We start from the raw sequence: 19,337 nt of genomic DNA, 5'->3' as shown, positions 1-19,337 counted from the left end.
AACACTCCCCCTTCCATGATGAAAGTGGTTCAATGTAATTGACTGCCACCAGGTAGCAGGCTGATCACCTTGGGGAATGGTGCCATATCAGGAACTGAGTGTTGGTCTCTGTTGCTGGCAGATTGGGCACTCAGCAGTGGCTCTAGCCAGGTCAGCTTTGGTGAGTGGAAGTCCATGTTGCTGAGTCCATGCATAACCTCCATCCCTACCACCATGGCCATTTTGTTCATGAGCCTATTGGGCAATTGCAGCAGTGGCTGGGGAAAGAAGATAACCAGGTATTCACAAAATGGGTCACCTTATGCACTTATTAAAATTTTCCTATGCTGAAGTCACCCTCTGGTAAGCATTCACATGGGACACAAATATCTTCACATTTTTTCCTACTCAGTAAGATCTATCCACATACCTCTTCCCCAGACCTCTTTGTCACCAATTTTCTAATCATGTTCCTTCCAAATCCCTGACCATCCAGCCAAACCATTGGTGATAGCCCATGTATCAGCAAACGGTGCACAACTGGCCATTTTTCCTTTCAAACAAAATGAACATCCAGGTGCACTGCTCAAAGTTCTGCCTACTGGAAGGATTTCCCTTCACCACTGTCCTTCAGGGATGTCCCAGAAAGGGACGATAGTGCTGCAGCTGTCCACTTTGGGGTGGTACCTTATATATCATGCAGAACCATCTGTACACCAAGCCCGAGTCTTCTCTATCTCAGTCAACTGATTGTCAGGAACTTCCCAAGAGTCCATAGCTCTGGACTGGGAAAGAGAAGGTTATGTGGCAGAAGTGGGGGGCATGGGTATTTTGGCTACTTCCTCATGTAACTTGTTCCTTCAGGACCCACTCGAGCCCTATCTCATATATACTATTTCCCATTTTATGATCAAGTGCTGCTGTGCACTAGATATCAAAACCTGGCCAAGTGGACACATGAACATAACCATAACACAACCCAAGTGTTTACATGCTGGGCACTTAAAGCAGATACCATGAAATGGATTGGCTTTAAAAAAAAATTATTAGCTTATAGTTGAGGCTGTGAGAATGTCCAAATAAAATTATCATCAAAGTGACGCTTTCTTCCAAGAAGAACAACTGCTTGCAATCCTAACCTCTGTCATATGGCAAGGCATATGGAGGCATCTGCTAGTCACTCTCTTCTCTTGCAGATTTCACTGATTTTAGCTTCTTGCTTTTCTGGCTCTCTCTCTATATATATATATTCATCCTGTTTATGAAGGACTCCAGTAAGAGGATTAAGGCACATCCAGAATGAAGTAGCATCATCACAAGACCCTATTTACAATGGGTTTATACCAAAAGGAATGGATTAGACTTGAGAACATGATGTTTTCCTAGAACACATAACAGCTTCAAACCACCATACCAAGTGTCCATCAAGAGATTAATGGATAAATAAAATTTGATATATACATAAAAGAGAATATTATTTGGCTGTAAAAAGGAAGGAGGTTCTGATACATGCTACAACATGGAAGAATCTTGAAGACATCATGTTGAGTGAAATAAGTCAGACATAAAAGGACAAATACTGTATGATCTCACTTATAAAGTCAAAAACCAGAATACAGGTTACAAGGGGCTAGGTGGCGGAGAGGAATAGGGAGTTAATGTTTAATTGATATGGAATTTCTGTTTGGAATGATAGAAAAGTGTTGGCAATGGAAGATGATGATGGAAGCACATCTGTGACTATAATCAACACTACTGAATTATATACTTGAAAGTGGGAAATTTTAGCTTGTCTATATGTTACCATGAAAAAAAAGAAAAACACCACCATAAAACTGTACAACTTAGAGAGTGAGCCCTAATGTAAACTATGGGCGATGGTGAGTAGTATAACTAATAATTTTGCACTAATGCAAAATGTTAATAATAGACAAAACTGTATGTATGAGAGGGTAGTATATGGGAACGCTGTACTTTCTGCGTGATTTTTCTATAAACCTAAAATTATTTAATAAAAAACAAAAAAAATGACCAATTCAGGAGGTTCAATATCCAAATAATGTGAGAACCAGAAAAAGAAGCCAGAGAAAGCAGAAGAGGTTAAAAATCATCAGTTAAAAAATTCAAGGAAGTCTCTCTAAACTGAAGGGAGCAGGAGTTTCCAGATTGAAATGGCCCACAATATGCAGCATGCTGGTTATAAATCAACCCACATCAAGACCCCACAGCTTCCAGAAAGAGAGGAGGAAAAAGTTACCTACATTAAGGACATTCTCAGACATGTATAGTTTTGAAAAAAATTCACCTCCCACATACCCTCTCCACTGGAAGCTACTCGTGTATGTAAAGTATGATTCAAAGAGGTAGTAAACCAAAAAAGACAGAAGAGCCAATACAAGAGAAAAGTAAAGGGAATCTGTAGAATGATGATGAAGGCAGATTCCAGGAGCCAGCTATGTGGCTGGTAGAGAGAACACCAGGTACCCATTCCCACGAGAGTAGATTAAAGGGTCCCAGAAGACAGTACTTCCGAAAGATGAAAATAAGGGAAAAACTCATTTTTTGAGGGATCTGAGCATCTTGAAAGGAATTTAAACAACTTTCCAAAAGTCTGGGATTGGTGGCTACAGAGAAAACCAAGCAAGTGAAACAACAAAAGAAAATGATAACATGATTAAACTCAAGAATAAGGAACATGAGGTACGGAAATGAGAAAGCAATCATAGTTTTGTTGCACAGCTCGGCTCTTAATAACAAACACAGACAGGATAACAATATAAAGAATGCTGATCTAATCAAATTTATGATGTCAACTATATTAAAAAGATAAGATATTGGGAAGGGAGCATGTGTGTAATAGGGTAGGGGTGGGGGGCAAAGAGAGCATGATCCTGTCTGCCTCTGTGGGAAGACCAACACTGAACAATCAAGCATGTTACCGAAGAACATGGAAGTAAGTATCAAATAGCCAGCTAAAAGAAGTGGAAGTGGCCACCTCTGGAGCTGGAAAAGTGGGGGAGGGGCAAAGGACCGCTTGGGGCAGAGGGAGAGGGCAATGTAATAAAGCCCTAAAGTCCATAGCATTATTCAACTCTTTAAATATTTTTAATTTTTTAAATTAAAAATAACATCAATCAATCAATTAAAAGGATATCTTAGAAGAAGAACACCACTTCTGGTAGTGAGATACCATTAACATGACAACATATAAAACCAAAGAAAGCGGCAACTTTAAAGACAAAGAGAAGGCACTGTCTTATTAAGAAATCCTCTTAAGAACAAAGCACTCAGCACATAGACTTTCTCCTTTCAAACTGCTTTGAATCTCTGACCTGATTTTTTAGTTCTTGCTCCATCTACCATGTATGCGGACAAGAGGAGACTTGTACAGGCAACGGGCACTAAAACTGCTTCTCAAAGAGAAGACTGCTAATGGAATCAGCAGCGTTCCTTAACTCCCTGCCCCAGGTCGCTGAGAATCCACACAGAGAGCCCAAGCATGGCATGTCATGGCACCTTCGCCAGAATGTCTGTGGCCTCAAAGTGATGTGAGGAAGGCACCAGAAGCCACAAAGGATGTGGTGGGGTGACGGAATGGAGATTAGCGATAAAAAAAAAGTCAGAAATCTTAAATGACCTGGAGTTTGGGAGTGAGATACCCCAATGGGATAAAAGAACCTGAGTCAGGCCCAGCCATTCTAAAATGAACATTTTAGAACTTTCATTGCTACCTCGCAGTCTTCTCAGAGGTTAAATACTGGAAAGAAAATGATCTTTATTGGAAATGTCTTGAAAACATCACTCAAACCTTTATTTTAAATGCTCAAGATGATTGTTTCCTCCTCCATGGCCCTCAGGAATTTTTTTTTTTCCTGGATTCCTAGAGGTCCACTACTTAGTGGAGCTCATTTGGAATAAAATGTTTCATACTTCAAGGTCTTAAAACAAAGAAAGCTTTCCTGGATACCAAGCGACAGTCAGTGGCAGATCAATAAGTTGGGCCAAAAAAGAGCCAGTCAGAAACCCATGTCCCAAAGACCTCAAGTTGGACTCTTCTCAGAAGCTTTTTCAAAATGTCTGGCCCTAAGCTTCTTCCCTGATTGCGGATGAAAGCTGGGAGCCAGTGCTGTCCTCACTGAAAGCTTCCAGAGCTCTCAGGAAGGATTTTATTAATTTATTACGATGAGGGCATTTTTTATTTTCATTTGGTGGAAAAATCTCTTTTGGATTGTCTGCTATAGGATTAGTCTACTGAGCCCAATCTTGCATGAAGACTGCCCACTGCCACCAGAAAGCTGCTTAGAGAATACATGACCTCATCTTCAAAGAATTTTGTGAGTGCAGAGAAAAAAGGAAAATAATAAGGTAGAAGTACTGGCCCAGAAAGCAGAACATGCATTCCAAAGACAAAGAGAAATAAAATAAAATAACTGTCTATTGTTTGGGATAAGACTACCTCACTTTTCTAGGCAAAGGGAATTGCCAAGAGTTTCTTTCTTTTGAGCAGGTCCACTGGTTCAAAGTTGAGTCTCTGAAATCTGACTGCTGGGGTTCAAATCCCTGCTCCACACTTACCAGTTACTTCATCCCTCTATGCATCAATTTCCTCATCTATAACAAGGAATAACAGGACTAGGTAAGGATTAAATTAGATAATAAATGTGGAACTCACTAGGCACAGTAATTGGCACCTAGTAAGTGTTCAAGAAATGTTAACTATTGTTGTCATCATCATCATCAGCAACTGCAAGCTGACTCTTTGGAGGCAGAGGCAAAGAAAGCTGAAGGTATGGGTGCCACATGTGCACTGAAGCCCATTGCCCGATGAGGCCCACATATGGGGGTTAAGGTTGAAGGGCATTAAAACGCAGTGCACACAAAGCGATCCATTTAAAGGAGAATGACAGCCCAAAGGGGGCATCCTGTATGACTTCATATAGAACGGGCCATTTGGAGACCATTTAAATGGTGTTTACTTTAAATGAGCCATCCGCGATGAAACGGACAGTGAATGCCTTCATTCTCCTTTTTTATTCAATCCACTCGCACTAGACTCCCTCGCCACACCAGCTGCAAAACAAAGAGAACATGCTGTACTTGAATTCACCCAGAGTTTTTCCTCCACAGAGGCCAGAAGCCCACAGCACCGCTGGACAATTTCACAGCTAGGCCGGGATTCATTAGCAAGACTAACAGCTGGGGTGGTAGGAAGGGGCCCAAAGGAAACCCACTCCCTGACTTCGCAGGCGTCAGCAGCCACCTTGTGTTCCCTCCTTTCTGAACAGATCCCTTAAAGCTGGACCTCTGACCTCCCCCGAAAGAGATCAGAGTTCCCTAAAACCATTATGCCACTTTCTCAAACTGGAACTTATTTAAGGAGAAAAATTCTTAGACTTCAATTTTCTCACCACTAAGACAGATACAGCATATCAGGAGTTAGTTCATATAATCAAAATAGCAGCTGCTACAAGATCTAAATGGACATTTTCATCTCAAAAACAGGACTGGAATTGTCCTTAAAGAGGACTGTGGTGTTTTGCAGGTATGATAAGGATTTGAAAGGGATCATTCAAAGCATAAGAGGCAGTTTAAGATTTAGTTTTGAAAATAATCATCACAACTAAAGAGGGTTGAAACAATTACCTCCCTATTTTTCATTTACAACTCTAAAAAGCGTCCTATGGATAGTTTTAAAGATTCTGTCTTCCAAGGGAAGAAGAGTAATTATCAGAGAGAGGGAAAAATATCATGGAATAGTTTGTGGGAAGAGAAAACTTTTTATCCAATACCAGTGAAAAATTCTGCTGATTATTTTAGAAAATATATTAATAAAAAGAAAAAATCTAAAGAAAACAATCAAGATACTGTACTCATCTTTTTGCACATCAGTCATATACCTACTGATATTAAATGAAATGCAAGATTTATAAAAATTCATTTTCATATTCTTAGGGGAATCTCAAATAAACTCACACAATCCAAAGACACAGTCACAACCATTCATGAAACCACCCTGCTTTTGCCTCTGTGCATTATTTATATCTGCAAAGTCAAGCGTCTAGTAGAAACTTGTGTTTTTTGGGAGTCAATGTTTTCACTGAAAATTAAAACAGACACCCAAATGATTCCTACTAAAAGCATCCATTTTATCTTTGAAACATTCCCACTGTAGGCTAGACAGCTAGCACAAAGCATTTGGAAACACAGGGTTGATACATGCTTTCACTGAACCTATGGTATTTCTGTACTCCATTTTTCTATAGCCCCTGCTTCTGTCCTATCTCAAGGCTGTTTCTTTTTTCTATCCTTATTTCAGAATCTCTGCACAAACTATTCCATACATCATCATTTCATTATTTTGGAACATCCTTGTATCACAATTTAAGGGTGCTTCATAGTATTAATAGGAATATGTGTATACACAGGAATACATTTTAGAAGCACATAGAGACATGCATGAAATATATCAAATGAAAGAGATAAAACACCCAGTTTGGGTTGCTGTTCCTCTCTCGGTCTCCTTCTTCCATGCTTGGGTCCTTCACACATACCAGCTTTTTCTTCCCCTCTTTTTAGGGTGTCAAGCCTACGCGCTCTGGTTTTGTGAGCGAGTGCTCCCCTCTTGAACACTCATGGCGTGGCTGTCTTTCCTTAGTTCCTCTCTGCTGTTGCTCAAGGGTTGTAGTTGGCACCAGAACAGAGGAGACAGTGAGACGCCCTGGGCTGGTGTGCGCCGGCACTGCCCAGCCGCTGCGATGTGCCAGGTCATGCCACTGCTTCTCAACCCCGAGGCCTCCCGGGCCGAGCTTCGGGTTTCCTTTCCTGCTGCATGGTACCGCCCAAGGCACAGGAACCCACGGGAGAACGACCTTCAAGGTCCCGCTGGAGAACCAGGTGGAAGAGCGCCACCTACTGAACCGAGAGCACAGCTGCCGCCACAGCTTCCGAGGCTTCCCTGGTGGCTTCTGGAATTCCGACAGGGATACACTGCCCCGGGCTCATGACCCCAGGCTCCCTGGCCATTCTGCCTTGTGTTGCAGATGACGTGGTCCCCCCTAAACTTGAGCACAAAATGGATCGGTGACCTGGACACCGAATCATTCCACTCCATCTGATGATAAACACTTCATCAGTTAGTTTATCCACAGGAGGAAATTCGTGAATGTCAAATCTAAGACAAAAAATCCACAGCAGCAAGAATTGGTATACACATTGCCCAAAAGGATGAGTCCCACATGGGCCGCAGGGTAAGAGTAGTGCTAGGAGGGCAAACAAGAACCAATCAAAAACAAATCACAAAACAAAAGAATTGCCTGCAAAGGAGGGTTAAGTGCAAAGCATTATGGGAGACCTTAGCAGAGGTCTAACAGAATATGCAGTCCCTGTTCACTGGTAGCTTACTGAAGAGAAAAGATGAATACGTGTATTCTGTACTCTCTACCTCTTGAAAACACATGTGTACCAGCGCAGAATAAAGTTGCCTCAGTTCTAGAAACAAGGCGCTTTCTCTACTTTGCATTCTCTCTCTGTGCTGCAAACACTTAATCATAACCATTCCTAAATGCCTTTTAATTTACCGTTTCCTTGAACGTAATTCCTGGTTGCATACTGTGGGAGCAGTTTAAATAGTATTGCTCATTTTGAGCCATCAAGAGGGAAGAAAAGTTGGCTTTCAATTGCACACAGGAGGGTCTGGACCCTGAAATCTTGGCTTTTCCCTGGAATTTCCCACACAAAATTAAGAGAAAGAAAATGTAAGAGAGCTGGTCTATTGGGCAGGCTGAGGAGTAGCATTTTGCCCAGGATGAAGTAATGTCTACAGTCCTACTTTTTCACAGAAAAGTGAAATCATATCCTATGCAAGGGCATATATAGTTTTTAACACATTTCACTTATTCTTATGCTTTTTTTCCTATATTTGGAAACAGCTTTTATTAGGCAGTCTCACTCATTTACTTGGAGTTTCCCATAACAAATATATGCAGTGTATTTTCTTTTTCTAGGAAGTAGCAACACACTAAATAAAAAATAAAACAAAACCTAGAAAAAAACATTGCCAAAAGGGGGGGAAATAATCTACTACACTTTTTTCCCTTGACATTCTGTTGAACCTCGAGAAAAGGCATAAACTCTCATCGGAAACATAACTGAAAGAAATGACTCTGAAATCACTTTTGTCAGTATCAGTAGTGGTTTAAAAATGCTTCTTCCAGAAACATACTACCTCAGTTTGATTATACGGAGCACATTTATTTAACAGATGAATCTCGAGCACCTATTATACACAAGGCACTGTACTAGACATTCAGTCTCTGCGCTCAGTAGCTTAGCTACATTTTGGCAGGGAATACAGCCCAACAATAACAGGCAGGATAATATTTCTATCTGCCCCAATGGCATTATGTTAAGGAAGGTGAATAATAAGGGAGTAAACAAGTGAATCTATCTATGACCCTGTCTTAACCTTCTTAAAAAAAGGATAGCGCCGACTCAACCAATAAAATTCTTACAATGGCCATCACCCCACAGTCCAAGCCATTAGACTTATTTTTTAAAAAAAAAAAAAAACAGCTAGAAGGAATGGCGTTCTGGCTTCCTTCAGGTAGCCAGGACTTGGCAGTCCATCTTCTGAATTCTGTCCCTGCCCCAAGGGCTGCTGTCATTTCTGCAGCTCTTATCTGCCTCATTGCATTATACTGCTCCCACATGCTTTGCTTCTTTCGGGAAATCAGCTGGTGCCCGGCAAATGTGCTAATCAGGGCGATGTGTCACCATGATGGAAACTGTGACTTGCTGGGTTGGGTTGTGCCGCTCATGTTTTCAAGGATAGCTCATCGTTTTAAAGGGCACTGTGAACAAAGCACAGGTCCTGTGAGACCAATCTACCAATTGAGAAAACATGACTTGGAAAGGAAATAATATCATCTTGTATTCACATACCCTTTTCTCTAAGGAATGCAGATACATTTGTAGACATTATTCCATCCACAGAACAGCCATTTTGGTTCTGGCAACGAGCTTTATTAGTACTATTTCCTGGTTGTCCTGATAAATCCCAGCTGTGGGCTGCAAGAGGAATTGCAGTGTTAGGCATAGAGTTCTTTCTCTTTGTCTAGTTCAAGCCTCCCCCAGTTTGAACTAGTGACATCTGCTCTGAGATAGTATGGAGAGAGTAAAAGTGGGATGAATGAGCAACGCCCAATTAACGTCTACTTTATTACAACTTTGCTTCAAACTTGTCATTCTGAAAACAAGATACATAGATATACCTTTGCAGCCATGAAAGTTTTCCCATGAAAATGGTTCATTCTTCTTTTTTTTTTTGCACAGTCAGGCACGGGGAAAGGAACCCATGTCTCCAGCATGGCAGGCGAGAATTCTGCCTGCTGAATCACCATGGCACCTTCTTTTGGTTTTTAATGATAACTTTTAGATAGATAAACAGATATTTTAAGGGTCAGAAAATCTTCTGTAAAGGGCCAGAGAGTAAATATTTTAAGTCTTTATGGGCCATACAGCCTTTGGTACAACTACTCAGTTCTACAGTAGCAGGAAAACATCCATAGACAATGGCTGTGTTCCAATAAAACTTTATTTACAAAAACAGGGCTGGGTTTGGCCCACAGGCTGTAGTCTGCGGACACCTGGATCACCCCGATATGACAGCATTGCCAACCTATTTTATAGTTCACCTCTTTACTAGTGTATATGATTGCACAGGGACAGGTGGGCTGCTTTAATTGTTGAGATACCGAGTAAAGAATGCAAGTATGGTGCTTTTGGCCAAGTAAAGCCTAAATGACATCATGGCATGCTATGTACACAAAAGTTTAACAGCATGTAGAAGAAAAGTGTTGGGAAAACTGGACCAGCACATGGCTCAGGATAAGACAAGCAGATAGATCTCAAAAGAACTTGTATGGAGCTGTCAGCACCATACTCATTGATATTAATCTTTACATCAAATTTAAGTAGTTAAATTGAATTTTATTGATTTAGTAGTTTTGTTGCACTGTATTTGTAATTTTATTTTGGATTCACAGACGACTACGAGTTAAAAGCATCCAGAGTTTATATCTAGTCATAGATTTAGTTTTAGAAATAACATTCTAATATAAATAATTTGTCAACCCCAATAAAGCTGTGAATTTTTATTTCATCCAAAAAAGAAAAATAACACTCAAGTTTGAGAAATACTGCCAAACATGTCCTGGCGAGGTGGGGGTAGGGAGGGGCGCACTGCATCCCGGAGGGCGCAGTTATCACAAGTAAATGACTACGGGAAGAAGGGGAGACCAAGGAGTCCAGGAAGCAGCATCTGCTTGAGATCACAGTGTTTCATGTACTCAATCGAGAAAGATCCCCTGGGAGCCCAGCAGAACTTTACTAGACAATTGCCAACAAGACGCTTGGATAAGGGAGTGTGTACTTCGGCTAACCTTTCACGGGTTGATCTGAGAGAGGGATTAGGTCAGTACACAAGAGGACGGTCACTGGAGCTAAACAAAACCCACACGTTTTATCCTGCTTGCTGGTATATACCAAAGAAGAAAGCCAGGAACCCTGGAGAGAAACATAATGCAGAATAAAGGTAAAAGAAAATTTTATTCCAAAGACTCAGAGGAAGAATAACACTCTGAAATCAGTTTACTACAGAAGCCAGAAGATAATTCTAAGAAATTGGCATCCTCATTATTATTTAAGAAGATATAACTACTGTGAAATAATAGTAAAATCCCATGAGACAATAACAGGCTGAAACATATGTACAGCAGGGTGAAATCAAAAGACAACATAGTAAAAGACAGAAAAAAAATAATGAAGGATTGCAGGAAACTAATTTTGCAATAATATAATTTAAATCTGTTAATGGAATTAAAGAACAAAAATGTCACCATGGAAAATCAGTGGTATCGAGTGTAAATTAAAAATGAAAAGGTAAACCACACTGACTGAGAGAATATATCTGTAATACATATATCTCATAAGAGGCTGGTATCTAGAGTTTAAAAAGTATGACAACACAATCTGAAAATGATAAAAACAAACACATAAGTGGGCAAATGATTTGTAGAGATGCTTTGCGAAGGAACATATGAGAGCATAATAAGCACATGAAAAGGTGCTCGACATCATTAGTCATCAGGGAAATGCAAAGTAAAAGCACAATGAGATAGTATTTCACACCTAGTTGAATGGCTAGTATTAAAAGGGTTGACAAGACCAAGTGTTTCCAAGGATGTGCAGCAACTGGAATGCAGATGCATTGCTACTGGGAATATAAAACAATCCATCCACTTTGGAAATAGTTTGGCAGATTCTTATAAAGTTAAACATACACTTATCATATGGTCCAGCAGTTCCACTCCTCAGTAATTACCCAAGAGAAATGAGAAATCTATGTTCTCAAAATGACTTATACATGAAGGTTCACAGCATGGTTTTCATAATGGCCAAAACCAATCCAAACGTCCACCGAGAGGAAAGAAGATAAACAAACTGGCTTATTCATACAATGATGATGATTCCTCAATAATAATAGAAATAAAAAAGAATAAACATCTGATATGAGCAATAACATAACTCTCACAAAACATAGAAGCTAGGCACAAAAGTGGACACTTTAAACTCCTTTTAAGAAGTTTTTAAAACAGGTAAAAAATAATCTATAGTAATAGAAATGAGATCAGTGGCTGACTTGGGTAGGGTAAGGGAGGAATGACTACAAGGGCGGAAGGGAATTTCTGGGATGATGGAAATGTTCTATATCGTCATTAGGGTGGTGATGACACAGGTGTATATATTTGTCAAACTTCATTGAACCACATATTTAAGATGTGCACATAGCATTATATGTAAATTCTTCTTTAATAAAGTTGATTAAAAACAAAGATACCCATATGCGATTCATTCTAGAAAGTTTTGAATTATATTAATTTTAAAAAATCGACAAGTCTCTAGGCAGAAAAATCAGACTACTTTCAAAGAATAAAAAAAAATTATATTAGATTTCTCTTCAGAAATACCAATAAGATGATAATGAACTGTTTATAGGCATTTGAGAAGGGAAAGACATAACTTAAAAATTTTATACCTTGCCAAGGATTGTTCATAAGTGAATATATAACAAAAGGCCAATCTAAACATGAAAGCGCTTAAGACATATATATCCTCCAATCTAGAAAAAAAATATATTGAAGTCATTTCCCAGTTGAGAGGTGATTCAAACGTAAGAGTTCGGAATGTAGAAAATCTAAATACTCATTGCAAACATGGTTCTGAACTAAATGAAGATGTAAAACAATAGCAGCATTTCCTAGAAGAGAAGATATAACATACAGAGATAATATTACTCCCAAACCCCAACTGTACTAAAACTGGGGAAGGTGGGTGAGGGAAAAGGATAGAAATAAATGCCCATTAAATTCCTTACTTGACAGGGAGTGTAGTTAAAAGCTAGGGGTTAACTAAATTTGAAGCATCCATTCATGGAATACTATACAGTCGTAAAAAGAAATGTGGAAGCACTTTATATTCTGAAGTGAAATTGTCTATAGGATAAATTTATTTTAAAGTAGGAAAGCACAATACAAAAATGTGTATAGCCCAAACTCTGAAATCTGTTTTACAACTACTTGTTACAATGTACTTTGAAATATATTGGTTTTTGTATATATATGTATAGCATGCTACTTATTATTTGTGCAACAAAACAGGAAAAAATATATTATTTAGGGTAAATTGATAACATTGATTAACTTACAGAAGGGGTATGGCCATAGCTGGGATAGGATAAAGAGGGAGACTTAGTTGTATATATTTTTTGTTTTCTTTGTTCATTTTGAGCCATATAAATATTACTCATTTTTAAAATAAAATTTAAAAATGTATCATTTGTTTTGATTTGCCTTTTTACTTGAGAATCAAGTAAATATTCATTGAAGACTCTAGGACAAGGAAAATGTAGCTTATGATAAAGGAGATAACACAAATTAGAAAAGATTCAATAAATGATCTTGGACCAATTGGTTTCCTATTTGGAAAAAAGAGAACGCTGAGTCCTCATTTCACAACCCCGACCAAAATAAATGACAGATTAAAGAATTAAACCACAAAAATTAAACTCTAAAAACATCAGAACAAAACTAGTGACTCTCGGAGCAAAGACTTTCTGAGAGAAAACTTATAGATTTGACGACAGGAAAACTAAAACCCATTGTAGATCAGAAACTTCATGTAAAATTAAAAAGGTGTACTAAAAACTGGAGAAAATACTTCCCAATATGATAAGAGATTAGCATCTTTATTTTGTAAAGAGCGTGTCGAATCAAAAAGCAAAACAAAATTTTTTGAAAGCCTCACTAAAACCTCAGTATAAAAATGAGCAAAAGAAACGGACAGACAGGAAATGAAAATGGTTAATAAGCATATAAAACCTCTGTGATAATAAAAGGAATCCAAATTAAAGAGAGAGTTTCCCTTCTCCATCAGGTGAGCCAAGTTCCAGGGAAATGGGGATCCTCATATCTACTGACAAACATGTAAATTGGTACAACTTTTTTGGAAAACAACTTGGGACAGGTACCAACATCCTTAAATGTATTCAAAACCGTTGACTCAATAACTCTAATTTTAGACAAAATGTCTCCTGCAGAGTTTAATGACACTTTATTTATATAAGAAAAAAAAACCTGGAAACAATAAAAATGTCTACTAATATGGAAATGTTAAATAAATTCTGATATATTCATAAAATAAAATATTATGCAGACATTAAAATACAATTTTTGAAAACTACTTCATGACCTGAAAAATGTTCAAGATACACAAGGAGGGAAAAAAGCAGAGTATAAAATTGTCATATGCTATGATGACAGTTTTGAAATGATAATATGTCAAATACACATAGATTTTAAATACTGAGAGAAAATGCAACAAAATGTTTGCAATCATTTTCTCTAAAATTATTTTATTCTTTATGTTTTTCTGTATAATTTAAAGGCCTTAGAATAAGTATATGGAGGAAAACACCTTAGTCAACTAAGGAAATAATACAACTACAAAATTTTTACCTGGCATCAATGTGCTCAGTATTGTAAATGAACGAGTTAATTATTGCAGTCAACAAGTAATTCCCAGACACAACTTGGGTTGATGCATTAGCGATTGCCTTCCACCTTTCTTTATACATTGTTGGCTCAGAACTTCACGGGAACTTAGTATGTAGAACAGACCCTTTACCAGGACAACGCCAGTGGGCCAGCCAGCACAAGGGACAACAGTCAACAGGAGAACTATCTCCCAAAATAATGAATAGCCATGTGCAGACTCCATGATGGTTCCACAGGTAACTCATCTGTAATGGTCTTTCCAGGAAGACTTCCACCAAGACCACCCACAAATGGCCCACAAACTACCAGGTGAAGGCAACTACTGACATAACCCACGAATTGATAACTTTGGAGTCAGGACCCATATCCCATGCCCGGGCTCCTCAGGGCCCCTCTCCATCCCGCTTGTTTTCTCTGGCAGGTCATTTTATAAGTATGTTCATTTCCAACCCAACTAATAAAGAAGCTCTTTAAAGTTTTGAAAAACACTGCTTATTGGGTTCCTGGGTCTAGCATGTGTGCAATACATAAATAAGCAAAGAACACATGTACAGTACCTTCCCGAAGCTGTGTTGGCTTGGCAGAATTTTCCCCACTCATTAAAACAACAAAAGATGCAGCTGCTCGAACTGTGGCCTGCCATGTTGACATGGCAACGGGTGGCTCCTGGCATGGAAAAAGGGCCCTGTTGTTTATGGGGGATCCCATAGTATAAACACATGGCCTGCAGAAGAAAGAGAAAGAAACAAAGGGGAGAGAATCTTTAAAATGAGTTGTCCCTTTTCTCACCAACGTGGTAGTGAAGGTTAACTTGGGCTTTCAAAGAGAAAACATTTGAGGCTTTGTAGTTCAGGGGTTTCAAAGCATTCCGCGTGGAAACTGCCAAGGGCTGGGCTGTGTGAATAGCCTAGTGGTAGATTCCTCCCAAATGAATTACTTAAATATGTAAAGAGGGTTGTGGGAGTTTTTTTCTATAAGGGAAAAAATAATATTTTGGATAAAGTTTCAAATTTTAGCCCGCCAAGTTATAATTTATATTACCCTTGCCCCCTTCCCCTTAGACCCTCACGCCTTCAGAAGAAAAAAAGTTTGAGACGTTCTTGCAAACCTTTTGGAAAGTATTCTGGAAAAGAAAATATGTTTGGAGATCAGGGAGATATTAGTGCTTGGAAAAACAAGCTGGTGGTCTCAAATCCAGAGCTGGCGGGCGGATACCCCAATCTTGGAAACCACCATCTCAAATGGAACCCTTGTGGGAATCCTTGCGTGAAAGCCAAGAACAGGCGGTGGCATATAAACAGGACTGGAGGTTACAACAACCAAACTTGCAGCAGGGGAGGGCCAAGGATACAGAGTCGTTGCCGGAGCAAGTACAGCAAACCAATGGCATGACGTCAGGGGCTGGTTCTGCTACAATTAAAAAATACAAACCCACCCACGCAAAGAAAGATGCTTCCATAATTCACTCATGTTTGACAGAGATGGAAAAGATCTGTGAGGTCAAAGGAACGCATTCTTTTGACATCACAGAGGAGAAGGCACAAGACTGATTCCTCGGGAAAATATCTTAGAGAAACGTTGCCCCTCAATATTTTCAGGAGTTATGCGAAATATGAGGTAGTTTTGCTTGGCTTGATTCATAGAGTAAATAAGCAGAGCAGAGCTCTGCCTCCTTTGGAGAAAATGGTTCTCCCTTTTTATTAATGTCATTATGAGTGAACATTTATTGTGCTCCTATAATCTGCAGGTGCACCTCTGTCAGTCAGAGACCCAAAAGGAAAAGAGAAACCAGTCTAGAGCTTAACAAACAAAAATAATTTGATATAGGGTATTGGCTTCACAAGTGACAGAATTGCTGAGAAGCCAAATAGGGGACAGTGAGGTGACCCAGAGATTAGCAATAGCAGGAAGCAGCTATGACTCCAAGGGTTGGATGGATGAAGGGGCAGCTGGTGTTAACTGGGTTACAGCTGCAGAAGTCACCTAGCAGGAGACAGAGTCACAGTGGGGACAGTTCAATGGAAGCTGGAACCACAGAGGAGACTCCAGCGTATGGAAGGCCCAGAATTGCCCACCAATTTCAATGAGTCCTGAACTCTCACTCTGGTTCCTTTGGGTCTCTGGTTAATTAGCTTAACCCAGGCTAACTGTCCAGCCCCAGGCTAAGAACCTCTTGATGGGGACTGTTAGGGCTCACCTCTTCCCAGGTGGAAGCGATGGGGAGGATCCTGTAGCAACTCAAAAAGCTTACTTAGGTAGGTGAGGTTGAGCATTCCTAACTCTGAAAATTTTACCTATTGTTTAGTTTTTTCCCAAAAAGCCCATCTCAGGGAAGGATCCTGAGAAGGAAAAGCAAGTATTGTCAATAAATAGGGGTGTAGGGCTCAGTGGCAGAGTTCTCACCATGCCAGAGACTCAGGTTCAATTCCCGGAGACTGCCCATGCCAAAAAAAGTGTGTGTGTGTGTGTGTGTGTAACCCCAATGGCCAAACAGCAGCATTACCTCCTTCTTCCTCTGGCAAGAGCATACAGTGAGAATCGCTTTTTCTCACTGAGGCAGACTGGACCCCATGATTTTTCTCAGTTCAAGAGCTCCAGGAAGCCGCTTCTTCTAATCTAAGTCAGACTTGGGGCGGGGTAGGGGAATGGGGGGGAATAGACCTATTTGTGATGCTTACAGAGATGTGACATCCTTGGTTAGAGATCCCCTGGGACTTCCTCTGCCTCAGCAGAAGGGGAGTTGGCCCCTTAGTTTTAGGGCCTTAAGTCCTAAGATGCTTAGGTCAAGTCTGAAAGTACCTGTGTTTTCCTGCTTTGGGGCTCAGTACCCCATTTCCCTAGGGTGTCTCTGGTGTAACGGACCTTCCCTTCCCTGCCACAGAGAGCATCCTCTCTAAAAGACTAGCTCACCATGATGTTTGCTCTCCTTCCCCAACTAGGGTGGGCCCGAGGCCCTGCTGGCACATTATTATGCATTCCATTGGTGCCCCTCCATAGTGGGCTCCACTTGCCCATCAACCACCACACATGTTCCCTGAAGAAACAGTCAAGTTTGAGATGAATCCCTATCTGGGAAACCCTGCAGTGAAAGAATGAGAAGAACACAGTAAGTGATGCACTTGAAGGAGAAGGACAAGGAAAGGAAGACCTCTGCGGTAGCCAGCTTCTCTGTTGGCCCCAATGGCATCCGGTATTCACAACCTCATGCAGTTGTGAATACCAGGAGCCATGGGGTCTGTGTGACCAAGAAGGATAGGGCAGACTTGAGGGCCTGTCACTTTTGAGATTAATTACTTTTAGAACTGTGCCTTTTGTCTTGGGGTTGTCTCCCATCTCCCCTCTCTGCTCTGTCTCTCATCATTCAATCTGGGGAAAGCCAGCTACCATGCCACGAGGACACTCAGACAACTGATGGAGCAGTCCATGAGGTGTGGACCTGAGATCTCCTGCCAGTACCCTGTGAGCGAGCCTGGGAGACTTTCTAGCTCCAGTGGAGCCTGGAGAAGACAGCAGCCCCCACTGGCACCTTAAGCATAACCTGTAAGAGACCCTGAGCCCAACTTACCTGGTTAAGTGGGTCCTGGATTCCTGGAACCTCGGGAACTGTGTGAAGTAATAAACGTTTGTTCTTCTAAGCTGCTAACTTTGGTGGGCATTTGTTATACTTCAATGGGTCACTAACAACTTTCTGAGCTTTCCTACTCCAGTGACAATGTGGATGATATAGCTAGTAAACGAGGAAGGAAACCCAGGCTGACAAGTAAGGAAACTGGGAAGTGACAAGGAAAGAGAGGGTGCTTGACTGATGAAGGTGCTTAGGTAGAAGCTTTACACAGAAGACATGCTTAGGGACACCGAGAGAGTGCTTTTCTAATCACAAACTGCAGTTTCAGGTCCAACAATGGGGCTGAGTATGTGAAATAAGACCTACCTTAGAAAACGTGGGAATGATGTTTTATAAAGTAATAAATGTTGATGTTATGGGATACCACACACGGATCAGGGGGAAATCCTTCCATTTTCTGGGTTAAAAAGAGGTGTGTTTTCACCATCTTCTTCTCCCCCATTCTGTATCATTTCCCCTCTAACTGTCCAGTTTTAGACACCGTGTCCTAGAATTTCATCCTGAGTCCTTCTGTCTTCTTCTTGGAGGCTCTCTCTGCCATTCTGTGCCTTGGCACCTGAGCTTTCCTTCCCCCTCAAGATGACTGCTTGCCTGCCCAGGCCCCAGGGAGTTTTCACCTCCAATTCCCACTGTCCACACAATTCTCTTTTCCTGTGCTCTTCTTTACATGGCAGGGGCATCCTTTCTGCTCAAGTACAAAACATCTTTTCATCCCAGCTTTCCATTTTGTGCCCAGAGCTATAAATCTGCAAGTGTAGATCAAGTCATTGACCTAAAAGCCACACCTTATAAATACACTCATGTCGGATATAAGACTCCATAGCTTTCTCACTGAGATGTTTCCACAAATAGGAAGACAATCACAGAAGTGGGAGGTCCTAGACAAAAGTCCTTGAAAACGCAGAGTTTCTCTTGATACCCCCAGCTTACTTCTTTGCTGGCCTTTTCCTCTTTCACAATTGCTACCTCACCTCTCCCTCCCCAGCATGCCCAAACCAGGCACCAGTGGCTTAGAAGCATTATAACGAATGCCCTCTGGTGCTTTTACAACTTGAAATCCTTATTCATAGCATGCTGCAAATACCTGAAGACAAATTTAATGTGAAGTAGCTATATTGCAACAGGGAAGAAAGCTTTAATCTCTGGATAAAGTTCCAGCAGTGGAATTTGGGGCATAGGCCAGCAGGTGGAGAAGGCAAAGGGGATCTTCACAGACTCATGAAAATCACACTTCCCAGGTGGTGACTCAACAGTAAATGAATGAGTTATGATAGGAGTCATACACTCATTCAAATGGGGACTCTAGGGAGGGCAGGTTCTCTGCCCTCCCCAGGCCCCACCCAGCCAAGAGAGGAGGGAAATCTATGTGCGTTTATAAACATGCTTTGCAGTTATCTGAATGTGTAATCACTGAAATAAATGCAGCTGTGTTTATGCGACACACACAGCCTTGCACCTTGGCCATGTGCTAAAATGCTTATGGGATAGATGTGCGGGCGCCAGCCTGAAATTCTCCAGTGCTTATAACTTCATTATTTCCAGACGGAATAATTCCCTCCAGCACGCAAAGGAAACTTTCTCTCACCAGGGCTCATCTCCCACGCCCTAGGATATTCACTCGC

At 40.6% G+C, this 19,337-nt stretch overlaps 1 protein-coding gene across 44 annotated transcripts in view; it reads right to left on the bottom strand.

Annotated features, from left to right (window-relative positions):
• AOPEP (aminopeptidase O (putative)) overlaps positions 1–19,337 on the bottom strand; it is a 489,538-nt gene that overhangs the window by 411,213 nt on the left and 58,988 nt on the right. For 43 of the 44 annotated variants that reach the window (XR_013170613.1, XR_013170612.1, XR_013170616.1 and 40 more), the window contains exons 4-5: positions 14,648–14,814; positions 8,920–9,045 (exon numbers count right to left, since the gene is read on the bottom strand). Coding sequence is in view for 15 of the 44 variants with exons in the window: in XM_077148679.1 (XP_077004794.1) it covers positions 8,920–9,045; positions 14,648–14,814 (293 nt within the window). In the remaining 29 variants the exon portion in view is untranslated. The remainder of the gene's footprint in view (positions 1–8,919; positions 9,046–14,647; positions 14,815–19,337) is intronic. The other variant, XM_077148689.1, reaches the window with a different exon arrangement.

Source organism: Tamandua tetradactyla, chromosome 2 (assembly GCF_023851605.1).
Source record: "Tamandua tetradactyla isolate mTamTet1 chromosome 2, mTamTet1.pri, whole genome shotgun sequence".
Taxonomy (NCBI): Eukaryota; Metazoa; Chordata; class Mammalia; order Pilosa; family Myrmecophagidae; genus Tamandua; species Tamandua tetradactyla.
Note: the sequence above shows the minus strand (reverse complement) of the source record. Positions and strands in the feature narration are given on the sequence as shown.